Source organism: Schistocerca americana, chromosome 4 (assembly GCF_021461395.2).
Source record: "Schistocerca americana isolate TAMUIC-IGC-003095 chromosome 4, iqSchAmer2.1, whole genome shotgun sequence".
NCBI lineage: Eukaryota > Metazoa > Arthropoda > Insecta > Orthoptera > Acrididae > Schistocerca > Schistocerca americana.
In genome coordinates, this window is record NC_060122.1 from 634791443 (window position 1) to 634813153 (window position 21711).

At 42.6% G+C, this 21711-nt stretch overlaps 1 protein-coding gene across 3 annotated transcripts in view; it reads right to left on the reverse strand.

Moving 5' to 3' along the window:
- Positions 1 to 21711, reverse strand: part of LOC124614071 — a 228608-nt gene that overhangs the window by 113646 nt on the left and 93251 nt on the right. For all 3 annotated transcript variants that reach the window (XM_047142907.1, XM_047142908.1, XM_047142909.1), the window contains exon 12: positions 18757 to 18861. In XM_047142907.1, coding sequence (XP_046998863.1) covers positions 18757 to 18861 — 105 coding nt within the window. The remainder of the gene's footprint in view (positions 1 to 18756; positions 18862 to 21711) is intronic.

Below are 21711 nucleotides of genomic sequence, written 5' to 3' on the forward strand. Positions count from 1 at the left end.
GTGTTTGTTCTGCTATCATGTAATCATACAATAAAGGATCCTTCTTTCTATGTATTCGCAATACATTACATTTGTTTATGTTAAGGGGCAGTTGCCACTCCCTGCACCAATGCTTATCTGCTGCAGATCTTCCTGCATTTCGCTACAATTTTCTAATGCTGCAACTTCTCTGTATACTACAGCATCATCCGCAAAAAGCCGCATGGAACTTCCGACACTATCTACTAGGTCATTTACATATATTGTGAAAAGTAATGGTCCCATAACACTCCCATGTGGCACACCAGAGGTTACTTTAATGTCTGTAGACATCTCTCCATTGATAACAACATGCAGTGTTCTGTTTGCTAAAAATTCTTCAATCCAGCCACACAGCTGGTCTGACATTCCGTAGGCTCTTACTTTGTTTATCAGGCGACAGTGCGTTACTGTATCGAACGCCTTCCGGAAGCCAACGAAAATAGCATCTACCTGGGAGCCTGTATCTAATATTTTCTGGGTCTCATGAACAAATAAAGCGAGTTGGGTCTCACACGAACGCTGTTTCCGGAATCTATGTTGATTCCTACAGAGTAGATTCTGGGTTTCCAAAAATGACATGATACTCGAGCAAAAAACATGTTCTAAAATTCTACAACAGATCGACGTCAGAGATATAGGTCTATAGTTTTGCGCATCTGCTCGACGACCCTTCTTGAAGACTGGGACTACCTGTGCTCTTTTCCGATCATTTGGAACCTTCCGTTCCTCTAGAGACTTGCGGTACACGGCTGTTAGAAGGGGGGCAAGTTCTTTCGTGTACTCTATGTAGAATCAAATAGGTATCCCATCAGGTCCAGTGGACTTTCCTCTGTTGAGTGATTCCAATTGCTTTTCTATTCCTTGGACACTTATTTCGATGTCAGCCATTTTTTCGTTTGTGCGAGGATTTAGAGAAGGAACTGCAGTGCGGTCTTCCTCTGAGAAACAGCTTTGGAAAAAGGTGTTTAGTATTTCAGCTTTACGCATGTCATCCTCTGTTTCAATGGCATCATCATCCCGGAGTGTCTGGATATGCTGTTTCGAGCCACTTACTGATTTAACGTAAGACCAGAACTTCCTAGGATTTTCTGTCAAGTCGGTACATAGAATTTTACTTTCAAATTCACTGAACGCTTCACGCATAGCCCTCCTTACGCTAACTTTGACATCGTTTAGCTTCTGTTTGTCCGAGAGGTTTTGGCTGCATTTAAACTTGCAGTGAAGCTCTCTTTGCTTTCGCAATAGTTTCCTAACTTTGTTGTTGAACCACGGTGGGTTTTTCCCATCCCTCACAGTTTTACTCGGCACGTACCTGTCTAAAACGCATTTTACGATTGCCTTGAACTTTTTCCATAAACACTCAACATTGTCAGTGTCGGAACAGAAATTTTCGTTTTTATCTGTTAGGTAGTCTGAAATCTGCCTTCTATTACTCTTGCCAAACAGATAAACCTTCCTCCCTTTTTTTATATTCCTATTAACTTCCATATTCAGGAATGCTGCAATCGCTTTATGATCAGTGATTCCCTGTTCTGTAGTTACAGAGTCGAAGAGTTCGGGTCTGTTTGTTATCAGTAGGTCCAAGATGTTATCTCCATGAGTCAGTTCTCTGTTTAATTGCTCGAGGTAATTTTCGGATAGTGCACTGAGTATAATGTCACTCGATGCTCCGTCCCTACCACCCGTCCTAAACATCTGAGTGTCCCAGTCTATATCTGGTAAATTGAAATCTCCACCTAAGACTATAACATGCTGAGAAAATTTATGTGAAATGTATTCCAAATTTTCTCTCAGTTGTTCTGCCACTAATGCTGCTGAGTCGGGAGGTCGGTCCAATTATTAACCTAGCTCGGTTGTTGAGTGTAACTTCCACCCATAATAATTCACAGGAACTATCCACTTCTACTTCACTACAGGATAAACTACTACTAACAGCGACAAACGCGCCACCACCGGTCACATGCAATCTATCCTTTCTAAACACCGTCTGTGCCTTTGTAAAAATTTCAGCAGATTTTATCTCTGGCTTCAGCCAGCTTTCCGTACTTGTAACGATTTCAGCTTTAGTGCTTTCTATCAGCGTTTGAAGTTCCGGTACTTTACCAATGCAGCTTCGACAATTTACAATTACAATACCGATTGGTGCTTGGTCCCCTCATGTCCTGACTTTGCCCCGCACCCTTTGAGGCTGTTGCCCTTTCTGTACTTGCCCGAGGCCATCTAACCTAAAAAACCGCCCAGTCCACGCCACACAACCCCTGCTACCCGTGTAGCCGCTTGCTGCGTGTAGTGGACTCCTGACCTATCCAGGGGAACCCGAAACCCCACCACCCTATGGCGCAAGTTGAGGAATCTGCAGCCCACACGGTCGCAGAACCGTCTCAGCCTCTGATTCAGACCCTCCACTCGGCTCTGTACCAAAGGTCCGCAGTCAGTCCTGTCGACGATGCTGCAGATGGTGAGCTCTGCTTTCATCCCGCTAGCGAGACTGGCAGTCTTCACCAAATCAGATAGCTGCCGGAAGCCAGAGAGGGTTTCCTCCGATCCATAGTGACACACGTCATTGGTGCCGACATGAGCGACCACCTGGATATGGGTGCACCCTGTACCCTTCATGGCATCCGGAAGGACCCTTTCCACACCTGGAATGACTCCCCCCGGTATGCACACGAAGTGCACATTGGTTTTCTTCCCCTCTCTTGCTGCCATATCCCTAAGGGGGCCCGTTACAAGCCTGACGTTGGAGCTCCCAACTACCAGTAAGCCCACCCTCTGCGACCACCCGGATCTTGCAGACTGAGGGGCAACCTCTGGAACAGGACAAGCAGCCATGTCTGGCCGAAGATCAGTATCAGCCTGAGACAGCGCCTGAAACCGGTTCATCAGACAAACTGGAGAGGCCTTCCGTTCAGCCCTCAGGAATGTCTTTCGCCCCCTGCCACACCTCGAGACGACCTCCCACTCTACCACAGGTGAGGGATCAGCCTCAACGTGGGCAGTATCCCAGGCAGCCACAGTCGTAGCCCGATCGGGGGATGCGTGGTATGAGCTGGCCATCCCAGACAAACCCCCATCCGGACCCCCACAGTGATGCCCATTGGCAACAGCCTCAAGCTGTGTGACCGAAGCCAACACTGCCTGAAGCTGGGAGCGAAGGGATGCCAACTCAGCCTGCATCCAAACACAGCAGTTGCAGTCCCTATCCATGCTAAAAACTGTTGTGCAAAGAACGTCTGAACTAATCTACAGAGAGCACAAACAAATCGACACAAAATTTAAATGGTTATTAAAATACAAGATTGCCTAGTATATGCAGTAATCCTGCTACTTGCACACTGCTGACACACTGCTCGGCGGCGGAAGGAGACTACACGATTTTACACTATTCAGGCACTAAAACGCGATGCTACAACTCTCAAATACTATAATATGCCCAAAATTTATGATTTAAACAATGCAAGTACCAAAAACATGCAAAGAAATTAAGAATTAAACTATGTAACAAATAAGTGAGCTAGGAGTATACGACTTTCTGCTGGCAGCTGCTTATCTAACGGCGGCAAGGAGCACACTGGCTGTGACCAACCGACACTGGCCGTGCAATTATTTGTTGTAGGCAAGTCGCCTACATAATTGGTGACTTCCGATTAAGGAACTTTAAACTTTTCGTTAGGTACATTGAACATTAACTGCAAAAGCAATGCACGACGTTGGCAAACGATACGGTTCAATAATGGAAGAAATTCAAAGGCTTCAGAATGAGATACAAACTAACAGTTGCATATTTCGAAAGATATGAACTTCAAGCATATACCGAACCGAAGGAATGACGTTGGTTCAACAACCACGGCACACACCAGCAAGGCAACATCATCGGAAACTGGGACTACTGCAGCACAACCGCAACAAGTAACAGCAATGGAACTACCCGCTGGTTTCAACGCTTCACCAACTCAACGGTTGCAATTACGAGCGCCCCCATGCATGCCTTCTCAGCCACACACATGGTTCGCGGTAATGGAAAATATATTTCTACAACAAAGAATAGTCAGTGATCACGAGAAGTTCACCTTGGTGATAAGTAATTTGGACCATCAGACCTCGGCTTTGATATCTGACATTATAGTGAACCCGCCTACAGAAAGAGCATACTGTAGACTGAAAGAAGAATTAATTTCTCGGTGTGTGAAGTCAGTCGACATCAGAGTCAGAAACATGTACTGTACCGAGAGAAACGGGGAGATAGGACCCCATCAGAATACTGGCGTCATTTACGCAGCCTGGTAGATAGTTTGACAGTCTCTGATAGACTGTTACCCCACGTATGGCAACAACAGCTACCAACACAAGTAAGAACTACAGTAGTTATATACGACGAAAGATCAGTTGACAAACTGCTGCTCGCTGCAGACAGAATCTATGAGACGCACGAGCCTACTGCAACAGTCGCAATGACGTCGACAGATGCCACGTACGATAACTACCATTACCAGCAAGACCAAACTGACAATATAACAGTAAACTGTGCCGCGGTCGCAACGCGCCAAACAACAAAAAGTTCAAACGAAATTAGAGATTTAAAAACTGCAATAGAGGATTTGCAAACGCAGCTACGCACGCTACAGTGACCACAAGTTATCTGTAAGCACAAGAGAGACTGGGCTGGGCGTGAAACATGAAGTCAACAAGAGGACGAGAGTAAGGTGTGTTGGTACCATAAACGTTTTGGGAGAGATGCTACAAGATGTACATCACCGTGTGCCTACTCAGACAACCAAGGTATGTACAGAAACAGTGCACTGTTTTCATGTCAGCGACAGCAATCGTCAATACATATGCCTCCTGCTTCGAAAAGATTGTATGTATCAGACGTACTTACGGGTACAAGGTTTTTGGTGGATACCGGGTCAGACATTAGTTCGCTTCCTGTCAGCCATGCGCCACACAACGAAAAAGACATACAGGCACGTTTGAAGGCAGTGAATAACTCTGTGATTAACACGTACGGATGTAAAGTGTGCAAGATTGATGTGGGTTTTACCAAACAGTTTACCTGGTCTTTTGTGATAGCTAGTATATCAAAACCTATTTTGGGCGCTGATTTTCTGGCACATTTCGAGTTGGCAGTCAACTTACAAGGAAAACGTTTGTTAAATCTGACAGACAACAGTGCAATATCAAGCACTAAAGGGCATACAACTTGTGAGAAGCTACAGGCGATTGGCAACTCTGTAGCCAAAAAGCTACATGACGAAGAGAAGAATCGGAGATGTTCTGATAGACAGACAAAAGAAGTTAAAATAGTACGGTTCACTATATTCGTACCACGCCAGGACAACCAATTTTGCAACGAGCACGTAGAATCACACCAGAGAGATTGACAGAAACTAAGGCGATATTCGAGGAAATGTTACAGTCGGGAATAATTCGCCGGTCATACAGTCCGTGGTCTTCACCCCTACACTTAGTACGTAAGAAAGATGGATCATGGAGACCGTGTGGGGATTACCGAGCATTAAACTAAAGAACCATTCCAAATAGATACCCAGTACCTAATATACAGGACTTCACACGTGCTTTGGCCGGCATGAAAATTTTTAGCGTCCTCGATTGCAAGAAAGCATACAACCAGATACCGGTGGCTCCAAGAGATGTTCAGAAGACAGCTGTGATTACACCATTTGGATTATTCGAGTTTTTATTTATGCCTTTTGGCCTAAAGAACGCAGCACAGACTTGGCAGCATTTTATCGACCAAGCGATAAAGGGATTAACATTTTGCTTTGCTTATCTTGATGGCATCTTGGTTTTCTCTCTGAGTAGTCAAACACATGAACAGCATCTGTGTCAACTTCGCAAGCGTCTATCTGACTACGGAGTCGTTTTAAACTAAAATTAATGCATCATGCACAAGAAACAAGTCATTTTGCTTGGCCATACTGTGTCATCAGAAGGTATATTGCCTCTGCCAGAGAAGATCGCGGCGATACAGGCCCTTTCGAAACCGACACACTACCAAGAGCTACGACGAAACATGGGAGTAATAAATTTATATAGATGTCATCTGCCAGCAACAGCTACTGTGAAAGCACCACTCATTGATGCACTCAAGGGACGCGACACCAAAGGTTGACGAATAATTAAGTGGACACAAGAAATGGACAAAGCATTTAATGATCTTCAAGCAAGCCTCAGCAAAGCAGTGTTGCTCGCTCACCCAATTCACTACGCACAGCGAGCTACTGTTGGAGACGCGAGCCAGTCAGCAACAGGGGCGGCGCTGCACCAGCGTGTAGAAGGGCAATGGCAACCTCTACGGTTTTTCTCTAAAAAGTTACAGACTGCACAACAGAAGTGGAGCGCTTATGACAGAGAATTGTTCGCGATCTACGAAGCAATTCCATACTTCCACCCACAAATAGAGGCTAGACCAGTGACTGTGTTTACAGACCACAAACCCATAACATCGGCTTTTAAAAACACCAGTGATAAGTGCTCACCAAGACAGTTCCGTAATATTGAGCTCATAAGTCAGCTCACGACAGATATACGCCATTTAAGAGGTGCAGAAAATTTAGTGGCTGACTATTTTTCACGTATTTGTGGGATTTCAGAAATTATAGACTATAATAAACTTGCAGTGGAACAGACCAAGGATGCAGAGCAACGACAGCTGTTAAACGACCCGTCTACAGGTCTGAAGTTCGAGCAAATTCTGGTGCCTAACTCCAAGCTGAAGCTGTGGTGCGACTTTTCTCAAGGCAGGCCAAGACCATTCATTTCAGAAATATTGTGCAAGACGGCATTCGACAGTGTCCACACACTATCGCACCCAGGAGCCAACGCTACAATCAAGCTGCTGACAGACCGCTATGTGTGGCCTTCTATGAAAAGAGACGCGCACCTTTGGGTATGTTCCTGCATTCGTTGTCAACAAAGTAAAGTAGGACGACATGTGCGTGCTGTTATTGGAGATTTTCAAGGTACCTCTGCTAGATTCGCACACATTCACGTGGACCTGGTTGGACCTCTCCCACAGTCAGATGGTTACAGATATTTGTTTACGGCCATAGATAGGTGCACAAGATGGGATGAAGCAACTCCAATAGTCGATATTTCAGCCGAAACTACTGCGAAGACGTTTCTGTGTATGTGGGTTGCCCGTTTTGGATGCCCCCTTCATGTCACAACTGACCAAGGACGTCAGTTCAAATCTACGTTGTTCCTTGAGCTATCCAAAATGTGGGGTTTCCAACGCCACCACACGACTACCTATCACCCTGCCAGTAATGGTATGGTCGAACGATGGCACAGAACACTCAAAGCAGCATTGATGTGTCATCAAGAGAGATGGACGGAAGCATTACCATTAGTGTTGTTAGGCCTACGGACAGCTCACAAAACCGATATTGGTGCATCAGTTGCCGAGATGGTTTACGGTGAGCCACTACGGATTCCTGCAGATTATTTAGTACCAACCTCACTACCTGGATCAGAGAGCCTCACACACTGGGTTCAGCAGCTAAAACGTCACTGCACAAATATACGTTGCCCACCACCTTCTCGCCATTGCAACCATAAGGTATTTGTACACAAAGATTTATACGATTGCTCTCACGTAATGCTGCGAACAGACTCAGTCAAATTGCCTTTACAACCACCATATACAGGCCCATTTCAGGTGCTGAGTAGAAATAAGCATACCGTGGACATAATGTACAATGGTGTTCCGACAAAGGTATTGATTGAACGTGTGAAGCCAGCATGGGTTTTACCCTCTCCGACCTCTGACACCACGCCTGTACAACAACACATGATGGACGCAGAGCATACCGAAACACCGCTCAGTACATCGTCCAAGACAGGTGAATCACCACCACAAACAACAATGTCACCACCCCCGAGACACCTGACGCACACCAGAGCTGGATGTTGAATAAAATTCATGTATCAAGATATCCCTGGGGCTCCGCACTTTAATGGGGGGGCTGTGTGGCAGTGATATTTTTCATGTCTGGTGCAAAGTGATATCAAAAGTGCGCGAAAGTTTTTTTCTGGTCATGTGTTGTTTTTTTATCTTTGCCGTAAGACTATAGAGTCTCCTATTTTTGTTACTTCTCTGTTGTTTTTTTAGTTTCTTCTCATTGTGAGTTTTTGCGAATAAATATTTTTTCATTAACACATTATACCGGACGGCTATGCAATTATTTGTTGTAGGTTAGTCACCTACAATTGTATCCATCCACTCCAGAATACTTGCACATAAAGAAAACAAACTTCCAAATGGCTTATTATACTAACTCATTGCTTAAATAAAAATTTTATGGTGGCAATTACCATTTGACAGTTTGGTAGATGCCGTGCAACACACCACTTCACCAAGTGATGAGTTCTATGAAGCAGCAGGCACCATCAGTTGCCCCAGGTCATGGCATTGGGGCAACATAATACCAAAGTGAAAGTACATGGGTAATGGTATGAGAGGCATGACATCACAATGATAGATTCATAATCCACTCAGGTGCTTTTTCTACATACAGTAGTGAAACAGTAACCCCCCGCCTCCTCCAAAGTTCTCAATTGAAATGCAACTCCTCCTCCAATTACATGGTTAAGTCAAAGTGGATAATAATAATGTGAGTGATTTTAAAATTTCTTTGGAGGCTTATAGTAACTGGAATATCCCTAATATCCCTGAGAGAAATACGGCAAAATAAACTTCACAGCTGAGTGGTATCTGCTGTCCAAATCAGGAGCCACTCCAGCTCTTTTCCAATGTTGACACTGTTTCAAATTTTTTTCTCAATGTGTTGTTCAGCAAAGAATGGAGTTCAGTTGTTTAGAAGGCATCACCATCCATTCTCATACAAACTAGGTATTGTGGGGAGTAGTGCCTGCGATTTCAAATACATTGTCCCATCCCCCATGGCATTACCAAGGGTGGCATTACTACAGTGTTGCAACAGTTAACATAGTTATTGTTTGTATCTGAGAAGACTCCTGGGGCCTCACGACAACCAGTATGGGGAGTTTAGTCCACTTCATTACACTTCCGAAGAATTTTGAAGAGAGAGGAGGTCAAACTCTGAAAGATTCCACAAATAAGTTAAAGAAAAGTATTGAAGAGATACAGGGAAACAGCAATGAACTAAAGCAAGATCAGAGTAGAAGTCAGGCTGTCACTGAGGTTGCCTCAAAGGAAAATGCACATGAGAAAACAGTAAAAGTAGAGACCAGTACCGCAATACAATAAGGAAGGAATTATGGAAAGGCTCAGGGACCCACACTTCGCCCGCGCGCCCACACACACACACACACACACACACACACACACACACACACACACAAAAGAGTTGAGGCCCTTTGGGAGGAGGATGCATCATAAATAGTGGCCACCATGCTCAAATAGATGGCATCACACAGGCACTGCTCATTTGCCAGTAATAATCAATTCCTACTGTAAACATATAAGCAGGACCAACCACTGACAAGTCCATCCTTCATACATGCTACTGAGTGCTACTGATCCAGCACACCTTACGAAAGCCAAGTCATTCTCTCTGCACATTCTTGGATAGTGTTATCTGGTGCAATGTTATGCTGCTGCCAATGTGAGCTCTAACAGTTAAATCAAACTTTATGTTCTGTGTTGTGTGCCAAGTACTATTTTTCAATACATGACTGTGCTAGAATGACAATCATACAAACTGCATGTGTAACAGCAGCAGCAGCAGCAAAAGAAATTAATACTTTAACATGATACAAGCAAGTGAAACAAAACATCAATATAAAAAAGCATGACAAGCTGTAGGATGGATGGTATCAAACTACCAACATACACAAGTAATAATGTTGTATAAGAAAGAAAATAAACAAAAAATCCTACTGAAGAGCACGTAAAGTGCTGAAACATATCTGGATTAAATAAAACTATAAAATGGTGTCTGGCATAAAACAGACTTCCTCTCAACTTTATTCATGATATTTCTGTTTCCTGTGTGTTTTTCTTTTTGTATCTCCCTATCTTGATCAATAATTGGATGGTTACATCTGTGTTGCCATATTAGTGACTGTTTAGTGCCAGGTAGCCAAAATCACACCAACACAGATTTGCGCAGTTGAAACACATTACATGAGGCAAAGTGGTTAATATATATTCAAGTAAATTAAAACAAATCACTGCATTATTAATTTGTATTTGTCATAAAACAAGAAGATGAAGCAATTCCCTGCAACATCTTAAAGTCGCTTGGACTGCGTGGAAGATAAATTGTATACAAGGTGGTCCATTGATAGTGACTGGGCCAAATATCTCACAAAATAAGCATCAACCGAGAAAACTACAAAGAACGAAACTCGTCTAGCTTGAAGGGGAAACTAGAAGGCGCTATGGGTGGCCCGCTAGATGGTGCTTCCATAGGTCAAACGGATATCAACTGCCTTTTTTTTAAAAATAGGAACCCCCATTTTTTATTACATATTCGTGCAGTACATAAAGAAATATGAATGGACCACTTTTTTCGCTTTGTGATAGATGGCGCTGTACTAGTCACAAACATATAAGTGCGTGGTATCTCCAATATGGAGAATATAGAAATAGGAATCCCTAGCACTGAGAAGCTGCTGAGAGAGTTGAAAATAAATAAATCACCAGTCTAGATGGAATCCCAAGTACTGAGAGTACTCTATAGCATTGGCCCGTTACTTAGCTCGCGTTTATGGCAACCTCTCCCAAGTGAATGGAAAAGAGTGCAGGCGACTCCTGTACATAAGAAGAGTGAAAGAAAGGATCTGCAAAATTACAGACCAATATCTTTAACACCGGTGGGTTGTGGAAGTCTAATATATTCTAGAAAAGCTTCTGTTCGCAAATCAGCACAGATTTAGAAAGCATCGGACCTACAAAATTCAGCTTGTCCTTTTCTCAGATGATATCCCGTGAACCACAGATGTAGGGCAACAGGTAGATTCCATATTTCTACAATTAGAGAAAGCATTTTACACAGTGCCCCAATGCAGACTATTAATGAATGTCAGAACAAATTGAATAGGTTTCCAGATACACGAGTGGCTCGAGGACTTCTTTAGTAATAAAACCCAGTATGTTGTCCTTGATGGCAAGTGTTCATGACTGACAAGAGTATAATCAGGAGTTCCCAAGTGTGACAAGACTTCTCTTGTTCTCTATATACATAAATGACCTAACGGGTAAGGTGAGCAGCAATCTGCTCATCTTCAGGAGATGAGATACTGGTGAAGGTAAAGCTATGGGGGAGGAAGCACTGTTGCGGGGGAGCAGGCAGGCACCGCCGCGGGGGAGCAGGCACCGCCGTGGGGGAGCAAGTAAAGCTGCAGGGCAGCAAGTAAAGCTGTGGGAGAAGAAGTACAGCTGTGAGGGTGAGCTTGGATAGCTCAGTCGGTGAGCACTTGCCTATGAAAGACCATGATCCCAGATTCAAGTCTCAGTGTGGCACACAGTTTTAGCCTGCCAGGATATTTCCACAGTTAGATAGTTGCCTTGGAAACCCGGTGTGCTGGACACTGACTCATATAGTCTGATTTCTCAATGGGTACAGTTTGCATCATCCTGCCCAAAAAATCATTTGTTTAACAATGTTACATAGAGCTGGAATCATGTCAGAAAAGATCCATCTTGGCTTCAAAATAAACCGTGTAAGCTTTGTAGTCAGACAAATTGGATACTGAGCACCTGAGATAAAGTGAGCATTCTCCAAGCAACACATCAAGTTTTGCATGTGACAAACCTTCTATTCTGTGGATTAATGTCAAGTAAATCTAAATGAATCTTAAACAGACATCAAATTAAACACTCTCTTTACTGCCTAAGAAAATTAAATAGACATTGCATGCTATGTAGGATAGTCATTGCCTCAGAGTCAAGCAATTATACGAGGTGCATTCAAGTTCTAAGACCTCCGATTTTTTTCCTAATTAACTACTCACCCGAAATCGATGAAACTGGCGTTACTTCTCGACGTAATCGCCCTGCAGACATACACATTTTTCACAACGCTGACGCCATGATTCCATGGCAGCGGCGAAGGCTTCTTTAGGAGTCTGTTTTGACCACTGGAAAATCGCTGAGGCAACAGCAGCACAGCTGGTGAATGTGCGGCCACGGAGAGTGTCTTTCATTGTTGGAAAAAGCCAAAAGTCACTAGGAGCCAGGTCAGGTGAGTAGGGAGCATGAGGAATCATCACTACAAAGTTGTTATCACGAAGAAACTGTTGCGTAACGTCAGCTCGATGTGCGGGTGCGTTGTCTTGGTGAAACAGCACACGCGCAGCCCTTCCCGGACGTTTTTGTTGCAGTGCAGGAAGGAATTTGTTCTTCAAAACATTTTCGTAGGATGCACCTGTTACCATAGTGCCCTTTGGAATGCAATGGGTAAGGATTACGCCCTCGCTGTTCCAGAACATGGACACCATCATTTTTTCAGCACTGGCGGTTACCCGAAATTTTTTTGGTGGCGGTGAATCTGTGTGCTTCCATTAAGCTGACTGACGCTTTGTTTCTGGATTGAAAAATGGCATCCACGTCTCATCCATTGTCACAACCGACGAAAAGAAAGTCCCATTCATGCTGTCGTTGCGCGTCAACATTGCTTGGCAACATGCCACACGGGCAGCCATGTGGTCGTCCGTCAGCTTTCGTGGCACCCACCTGGATGACACTTTTCGCATTTTCAGGTCGTCATGCAGGATTGTGTGCACAGAACCCACAGAAATGCCAACTCTGGAGACGATCTGTTCAACAGTCATTCGGCGATCCCCCAAAACAATTCTCTCCACTTTCTCGATCATGTCGTCAGACCGGCTTGTGCGAGCCCGAGGTTGTTTCGGTTTGTTGTCACACGATGTTCTGCCTTCATTAAACTGTCGCACACATGAACGCACTTTCGACACATCCATAACTCCATCACCACATGACTCCTTCAACTGTCGATGAATTTCAATTGGTTTCACACCACGCAAATTCAGAAAACGAATGATTGCACACTGTTCAAGTAAGGAAAACGTCGCCATTTTAAGTATTTAAAACAGTTCTCATTCTCGCCGCTGGCGGTAAAATTCCATCTGCCGTACGGTGCTGCCATCTCTGGAATGTATTGACAATGAACGCGGCCACATTTTAAAACAATGTGCATGTTTCTATCTCTTTCCAGTCCAGAGAACAAAAATCGGAGGCCTTAGAACTTGAATGCACCTCGTAATAGTCCACATGCATGTGGCCATAGCTACAGGGGACAGTGTATCTGAACCACTTCCCACAGCTGTACTGACAATCTGTGGCACAGCCAGTACAGGAATCTAGAAAAATCAGTGGCTGCTGAACAAAGCCTCATACATAAACGAAAAATCTTGTTTGAGCAGAGACAGATACTAGCCCACACTCCAAGCTATTTGGATTCAATCATTGAAGATGCTATGAAATTAGAATGTGTGTCAACAATTTTAGCAGAAATACAGGCCACACACTCAGCGATGCACAGTAGTGGCACTTGATACCAAGACACAGCAACAACTTAACTCTCATGTAACATATTGAGATAGAAACAACAATGTTGCAAATGATGTATCATAGTAGACACCAATGTAATTTCTGGTCACAGTGGACACTACTACGTCTGCTACATCTACGCGACTCTCTTACTTCTTTATGGTGAAGGATGTTTCAGTTACTGGCAAAACCTCAGATTTTCATGGTGAATTAATGCAACAAGTGCATAGTTGTACACCATTTTGCACCTTTCTTTGACATTATAGTCAACATTTTGTTTTCCAGGTTCGAGTATCTTGTAACCAACCATAAAATTTTAGTAACATTTTTAACTATAAGCTTATAGTAATAACATTATTACTGTGATATATTAATATCAAGAGCAAAGGAGGGAAAGCAGAAAGGTGGAAGGAGTCTATAGAGGGTCTATACAAGGGTAATGTACTTAAGGGCGGTATTACGGAAATGGAAGAGGACGTAGATGAAGATGAGATTGGAGATACGATGCTGTGTGAAGAATTTCACACAGTGCTGAAATACTTAACTTGAAACAAGGCCATGAGAGTATACACCATTTCATTAGAACTACTGATAACCTTGGGAGAGCCAGCCATGACAAAACTCTTCCATGTGGTGAGCAAGAGGTATGAAACAGGTGACATACTCGCAGACTCTTCTTGAAAGAAGAATATAATAATCCCAATCCCACAGAAAGCAGGTGCTGACAGGTGTGAAAACTACCAAACTATCATTTAATAAGTCGCAGTTGCAAAATACTAACACAGATTCTCTACAGACAAATGGAAAAAATGGTAGAAGCAGACGGGCAAGATCAGTTTGGACTCTGTAGGAATGTGGAAACATGCGAGGCAATACTGACCCTATGACTTCTCATAGAAGACAAGTTAAGGAAAGGCAAACCTAAGTTTATAGCATTTGTAGACTTAGAGAAAGCTTTTGACAACGTTGATTGGAATACTCTCATTCAAATTCTGAAGGAGGCAGGGGTAAAATATAGGAAGCAAAAGGCTATTTACAATTTGTACAGAAACAAGATGGCAGTTATAAGAGTCGAGGGGCACGAAAGGGAAGCAGTGGTTGAGGAAGGAGTGATACAGGGTTGTAGCCTATCCCCGATGTTATTCAGTCTGTATACCGAGCAAGCAATAAAGTAAGCAAACGAAACATCTGGAGTAGGAATTAAAATCCAGGGAGAAGAAATAAAAACCTTGAGGTTTGTCAATGACATAATTCTGTCAGAGACAGCAAAGGACTTGGAAGAGCAGTTGAATGGAATGGACAGTGTCTTGAAAGGAGGATATACGATGAACATCAACAAAAGCAAAACGACGATAATGGAATGTAGTCGAATTAAGTCGGTTGATGCTGAGGGAATTAGATTAGGAAATGAGGCACTTAAAGTAGTAAAGGAGTTTTGCTATTTGGGGAGCAAAATAACTGATGACGGTCGAAGTAGAGAGGATATAAAATGTAGACTGGCAATGGCAAGGAAAGCATTTCTGAAGAAGAGAAATTTGTTAACATCAAGTATAGATTTAAGTGTCAGGAAGTCTTTTCTGAAAATATTTGTATGGACTGTAGCCATGTGTCTCCCGTAAGTCCAACCCCTCGTCCAAGTCGTGGGAGATGGGCAACGGCACAAAGTAGGGGACTGCCTATAGGGGCGATGTACAGCGGGGACTTCGTGTGCCCCAGGACCGCTACAGTAGCTGGGAAGGCCCTATGGCAACCCTGAAACGTGACGGCTAACGGGGCTCTGGTGAAGCTGCGATAGGCCTAGCAAGCCAGTAGTGGATAAATCAACTGCTTTCAAAAAGGGAACATGCCTCGGATCACGGAACGGATTTAAAGGAAACCGACCAAGCAATGGAAAAGGATTACGAGATGGTTTACGACTGGGCACCTTAAACGTAAGGACTCTAACTGGGAAGTTAGAAGAAATTGTAGAAATGATGGAAAGGAGGAAATTGGACATCTTGGGACTTGCTGAGACTAGGTGGAGAGGAGTTGGTGAAAAACCACTAAGTAAAGGATGTAAACTGTACTGGATAGGGAATGAGAGGGGAAGAAATGGAGTGGCAATAGTGGTCAGAGAGGGTCTGCAGGAGGAGGTGGAAGGTATCAATGATCGAATGATAAAAGCCAGAGTACGAGTGAAAGGAAAAAGCATTGAAATCATCCAAGAGTATGCCCCACAGGTGGGGTGTACAAAAAAGGAGAAGGAGGAATTTGAAGATGACATGCAAAAGCAGCTAAATGGAGGTAATCAGATTATAATAGGGGACCTCAATGCACATGTTGGCACAGACAGGAAAGGATTTGAGGAGATAATGGGACCAGAGGGCTGGGGGAACCGAAATAGAGAAGGAAAATTGTTGCTGGAATTCTGCAAGAGGAATGGGCTGGCGATCGCAAATTCCTGGTACAAGAAGAGAAGTAGCCACAAAATAACTTGGTACAGTGGAGACTGGTCCCAAACTTCAGTAGTAGACTATGTACTAGTGGATAGGCAGATGATGAGCAGCCTCACAGATGTTAAGGTCATTCCATCTTAGGCCTTAGACAGTGACCATCGGCTGTTGGTAGCCACCCTGAGAGAGAAAAAAGATAGGAGGGCAACAGATATACAGGAGAAAAGGTTGAAGACATGGATGCTGAAAGAGGATGAACGGAGGACCCAGTACCAGACACTGATCAGGAAGAAGCTGCCAAAGGAAGATCAGAGAACAGTGGAAGAAGAATGGGGAGATTTTAAGAGGGCCCTAGTTGAGGCAGCTGAGACTGTGTGCGGAAGAACTAGCACAAAGAGGAGAAGTAAGGAAACTCCATGGTGGAACAACATATGTAAAGAGGCAGTACTTCAAAAGAACAAAGCCTTCAGAGAATGGTTCCAGACCCGAACAGAGGAAGCTAGGGTAAAATATAAGGAAAGCAAGAAAGCGGCACAGACCATAGTAAGGGAGGAGAAGAAGAAGTGGATGGAAAAATGGACAAGAATGTTAGAAGAGGACAGTGAAGGGAACAAAAAAGTACTTTACACCATGGTAAGAAATAAGAGGAATGACAGAAGCGAGTGCCTGAGGATCATGGATAATAATGGAAGAGTTGTGGAGGAAATGCATGAGCTCAAAAAGATTTGGAAGGAGTACTTTGAAGATCTGTTGAATGCCGCCAAGCGGGTAACTAACAGCGATGGAGAGCCTAAGGCAGCAGACGATTATAATAGTGGGGAAACTGATGATCTAACTTGGAATGAAGTGGAAGAAGCCATAAAGAGGATGAAAGGGAGCAAGGCACCAGGTTGGGACGAAGTAACAGTGGATATGATATGAGCAGCAGGAGAAGTAGGAACCCAGTGGCTATACAGAGTGCTGAGGGTGGTGTGGAAGGAGAACAGAATTCCTGAGGATTGGAAGAAAGGAATTATAGTCCCGATCTTCAAGAAAGGGGATAAAAGGAGATGTGAGAACTACAGAGGAATCACCCTGCTATGCCACTGTGGAAAAATCTATGAAAAGATCCTGGAGAAGAGAATAAGAAGCAGTATTGAAAGTAGACTGCAAGAGGAGCAGTATGGTTTCAGACCGGGAAGATCAACAACGGACCTCATATTTGCGGTGAGGCAACTGCAGGAAAGGCACTATGAGTACGGGAAGGACTTAATCATGGCCTTTTTAGATATTGAGAAGGCGTATGACAGTATCTATAGGGACAAGCTCTGGGATGTGCTGAACGCAAAAGGGATAGATGAAGAGATAACACGAAAAGTCAGAAAAATGTATGAGGGAAGTGAGAGTTGTGTGAAAGTGGGGAGGGAACATACTGCATGGTTCAAGCTGGAAAATGGGCTGCGACAGGGAAGTGCACTTTCGCCTTTATTGTTTATTATTGTTATGGATGAAATCCTACAGCAAGTATCAGATGCAATTGGAGATCATAAAATGAAAGCAGTGCTTTTTGCCGATGACCTGATGTTATGGGGAAATTGCGAGAAGGAGGTGCAAGAGCAGTTAGATGTATGGGAGGCAACGGCAGCACAATATGGAATGCATTTCTCTGCAAAGAAAAGTGAAATAATTGTCACAACAAGGAAGAAGAATAGGCCAAATGTGGATATAACTTGTGGAGGGGAAAAACTACAAGTGGTAGAGAACTTCAAGTACCTGGGAAGCATGATTGAAAGTAAGGGGTGAAACGCGATGGAAATAAATGAAAGGTGCAGAAAAGCAGGGCAGTTCTACAAATGCATTAGGGGGCTTATTTGGAGCAAGGAGGTGCCACAGAAATCCAAGGGAATTATATACCGAACCTACTTTGTCCCCATATTGGCATACGGAAGTGAGACATGGGTAATGCACAAAAGCGACAAAAGTAGAATACAGGCTAGTGAAATGAAGTTCCAGAGGAGCAGGTTGAGTGTAACAAGACGAGACAGATTGCGAAATGTGTATGTGAGGGAAAGACTAAAGGAGGAACCAGTACAGGACAGGATAGAAAAATCAAGACTGCAGTGGTATGGACACATGAAGAGAATGGATGAGGGAAGAATTCCAAAGAGGATGTTTGATCTGCAACTGGAGGGGAAGAGGCCCAGAGGAAGACCAAGAGATAGATGGGTGAAGGGAGTGAAGGAATGTGTGATGAGAAGAGGAGAGAACTGGACGAAGGTGGAAGAGGGGGAATGGTGGAAAGACAGAACACGATGGAGAGGCTTGTGTTCCCGACAGACCCAGCCAGTGGCTGGAAACTGTCCAAGATGATGATGATGACTGCAGCCATGTATGGAAGTGAAATATGGGCAATAAACAGTTTCGACAAGAAAGGAATAGAAGTTTATGAAATGTGATGCTACAAAAGAATGCTGAAAATTAGACGGGTACATCACGTAACTCATGAAGAGGTACTGAAAAGGGTTGGTGAGAAGAGGAATTTGTGGCACAACTTGACTAGAAGAAGGGATTAGCTGGTAGGACATGTTCCGAGGCATGAAGTGATCACCAATTTAGTATTGGAGGGAAGCATGGAGGAAGACTAAGAGATGGAATACACTAAGCAGAATTGGAAGGATGTAGGTTGGAGTAATTACTCGGAGATGAAGGGGCTTGCACAAGACAAGGTAGCATGGAGAGCTGAAAACCATAACAACATTGCATATTCAAAATTAATTGCACATTAAAATTTTATTGCCTTACCAAGTCCTTTCTTACTGAACAGTCTCCAGAATTAATTTCAGTTTCTTTTTTACATGTGCTGTAACCAATTTCCATTCTCAAATGGATCAATCTACCAGCAACAACCTGAAAAAATTAAACATTTCAGCGTTATGGGTTGTGTCAAATCAGATAACAGAAGACATTAGCTGGAGCTCCTACATTTTAGGAAAACTATATCTAGCAGAAAAATAATAAAAAATCATTATAAGCTCTGATTACAATACAAGGCTTCAGTGCTTCGTGGAACAAAGGGTTCTGTTCAATTTACCACCTTTCACTGCTATTTACGTCGGGCTACAAGCGTTTCCTTTCCAACAAAAATTTTGAACAACCAATTGGGAGGATCACTTGGCATGACTCACTTTTTTAATTCTAAATGTTATCCTGATGAATTCTAATAGAAGGTGTAGCACTGATATACATATATTCTTCTTGATACTAGAGGTCACTAGTGTTGATGTTTTAAAAAAACAACGTCAAAAGCTTTCTCAAAATCTGAGACCCCTGGCAATGCAATAACTCTTATTCTTTGCTCCATTCTTTAATTTGATTAACAACCTGCAACTGGTCTTTTGTATTATACCCTCTTCAAAAGCCAGGTTATTCCTTTTACTGTTTAAAATCCAATGGTTTTTTACATAACAGTGATGATGTTAGGGAATACCTTGTATATTATGAAGACAAAGATGAAAGGGATTGTTATCTTGTTATTCTCCTCTTCCTTGACCTGGAACAGTTAGAACATTGTTCAAGTTTTGGGAAATTCAGATATTCATTAAATAGTTTTGTAAATTTCTTTGTGTTACTTTTCTCCCAGTTTCAACTATATCCATTGACAATTGGTCATCTCCAATCACCTTTCCTTACTTGATACTTCAAATGCCTTTATGCATCCAGTTTGCCTTTCTTTCGTTATTACCTATCTGTGTTTATCAGACTTTGAGACAGATGGTACAATGTTGCCACATGAAAAGATACACTTAGGAACACACAATATTCCCCTTGGGAGGTACATCTACTCCACTGAACACGTATTGGTAAACTTAAGACATGCAAGTGGGATCAAAGGTGGTCAAAGCAATATGACAAGCAGAATTGGTAAGTGATCAAAACTTAGCTATAATTAAGGCAAAGCAAAGAATATTAAGAGAAAAGAAGTAAAAGGGGAGGCATGTGTTAATCTGCTGGCAAAAGAAAGAATGATAAAGTTATAGAACCAGTCCCACAAAAAAAGGCCACAAAAAGTAGATTTGATGATTAATTAAGAAAAAACTGAGTGTAAGGCAACACAAAAAATAAAGAAAAAGCAGTGGGAGCAGTGAGGTTAGAAAGCATGCTTTTTATATGACTTGAACCCTCAAATGCCTAGGACATGTAAATCGGAATAACAACATGGGGGGCAGGAAATAATGGAGCTTATAAAGTCTACAGAGAGATGAATGTTTGCAATTAATAAACTATTCATCAGTAAACAGATAACAAAAACATTGAAACTCCATATTTAGAAGACAACTGTATTACTGGTTTTAATATATGGAACCCCAACATGGACACTGAACAAGAAGATGCGAGACAAAAATTATTACCTGTGAAAAGAAGATGTTATGAAAAAACAAACACACTATGGATCAATATACAATGAAGCAGGTGAGATAGTAGTGATAAGAAGCAGGTGTAATGCATGGCTGGGATATGTACTGAGAAGGAAAGAAGGGATGGTGATAATAGTGCCATATCGAAAGAGACTTCTTAGTAGGCCAAAGTTGAGATGGTGGGATGGAGTCAGGAAATATGTGGATGACCTGGCAGCTCTTGAGAATATAGGTGGAGCCAAGAGGCTAAAGAGTAAGGCAATGGCTTGACTTCAGCCTGTGTTAGCATCTTCATGATGTGAGTTAAGTTGCTAAATCAACTCTTGATACATTCACTGATTGTTTAAGTTTGAGACATTAACTGTGAGGTAGAAACTTGTAAGCTTGTGCGTGCTACAAGCTGAAACGATACTCAAGAAAAATCTTGAAATTTGTGTTGTTTGCTTACGGAATACTGTGGTAAGATTATAACCATCTTAAGAATTAATTCAAACAATCTCGATAGCACCTCTGATTTAATGGCAATGCAAGGAAACTACAATTCAAACAATGAGCAAATGCGCATCTTTTGTGAAGAAGAAAAAAATTGGTTTTGAAAACATCAAAACAATTATAAAACATTAAACAAGACATTCAGACATTATTCGTATGAAAAATATAAACTTACTCTGTGGGGATATTAATTTCTATTATGAAACAAAATTTTCTCTAGTCATGTCAAAAAATACAGTAGTTTCAACAGAATCCAGGATTATCAGACAGTCTACACCCATAAAGTGTTAGTATGGTTGCCCTGTTTGATGCACTTTTTATACCTCCTCCTCACTGAATTGCTTTTATATCTCAGTAGGTTTCTGCTCTTGCACAATGGGTGTTTTATTATGATGTCTCTATCTAACATCTCTTGGATTTTTCATTGGTGAAAGTAGTCCCTTTATTATTTTTATTCTCTAACTGGATATCATCATTTTACTCCTCAAGTATTTATTGTAAAGGGAATGTGAATTGAAAAGTACCATGTCATTAATGTGGAAGAACAGTTTTTCTTGGATAAGCAAAAGGTCTTCCTAACACAAGCATCTGGTCCTGCCTATACGGAACTGGTTTTAAGGTCTGGCTCATTGAGGGAGAGTAATGTAGTGTAATGACCATACATACACATGTTAGTGTGAGCCTAAGCAGTGCATTGCAGCAGTGCTGACAGCAGGTAAGAGCAGGATGTTGTCACCATAGTAATTTAACACGGTCAGCACAGTGTTGTGAGGGAGGTTAGCTTGCCAAAACAGCGAGCTCAGCAGTACTGCACAGACTAATGAGCATGGGGTAAGGTGGATTTCTACAC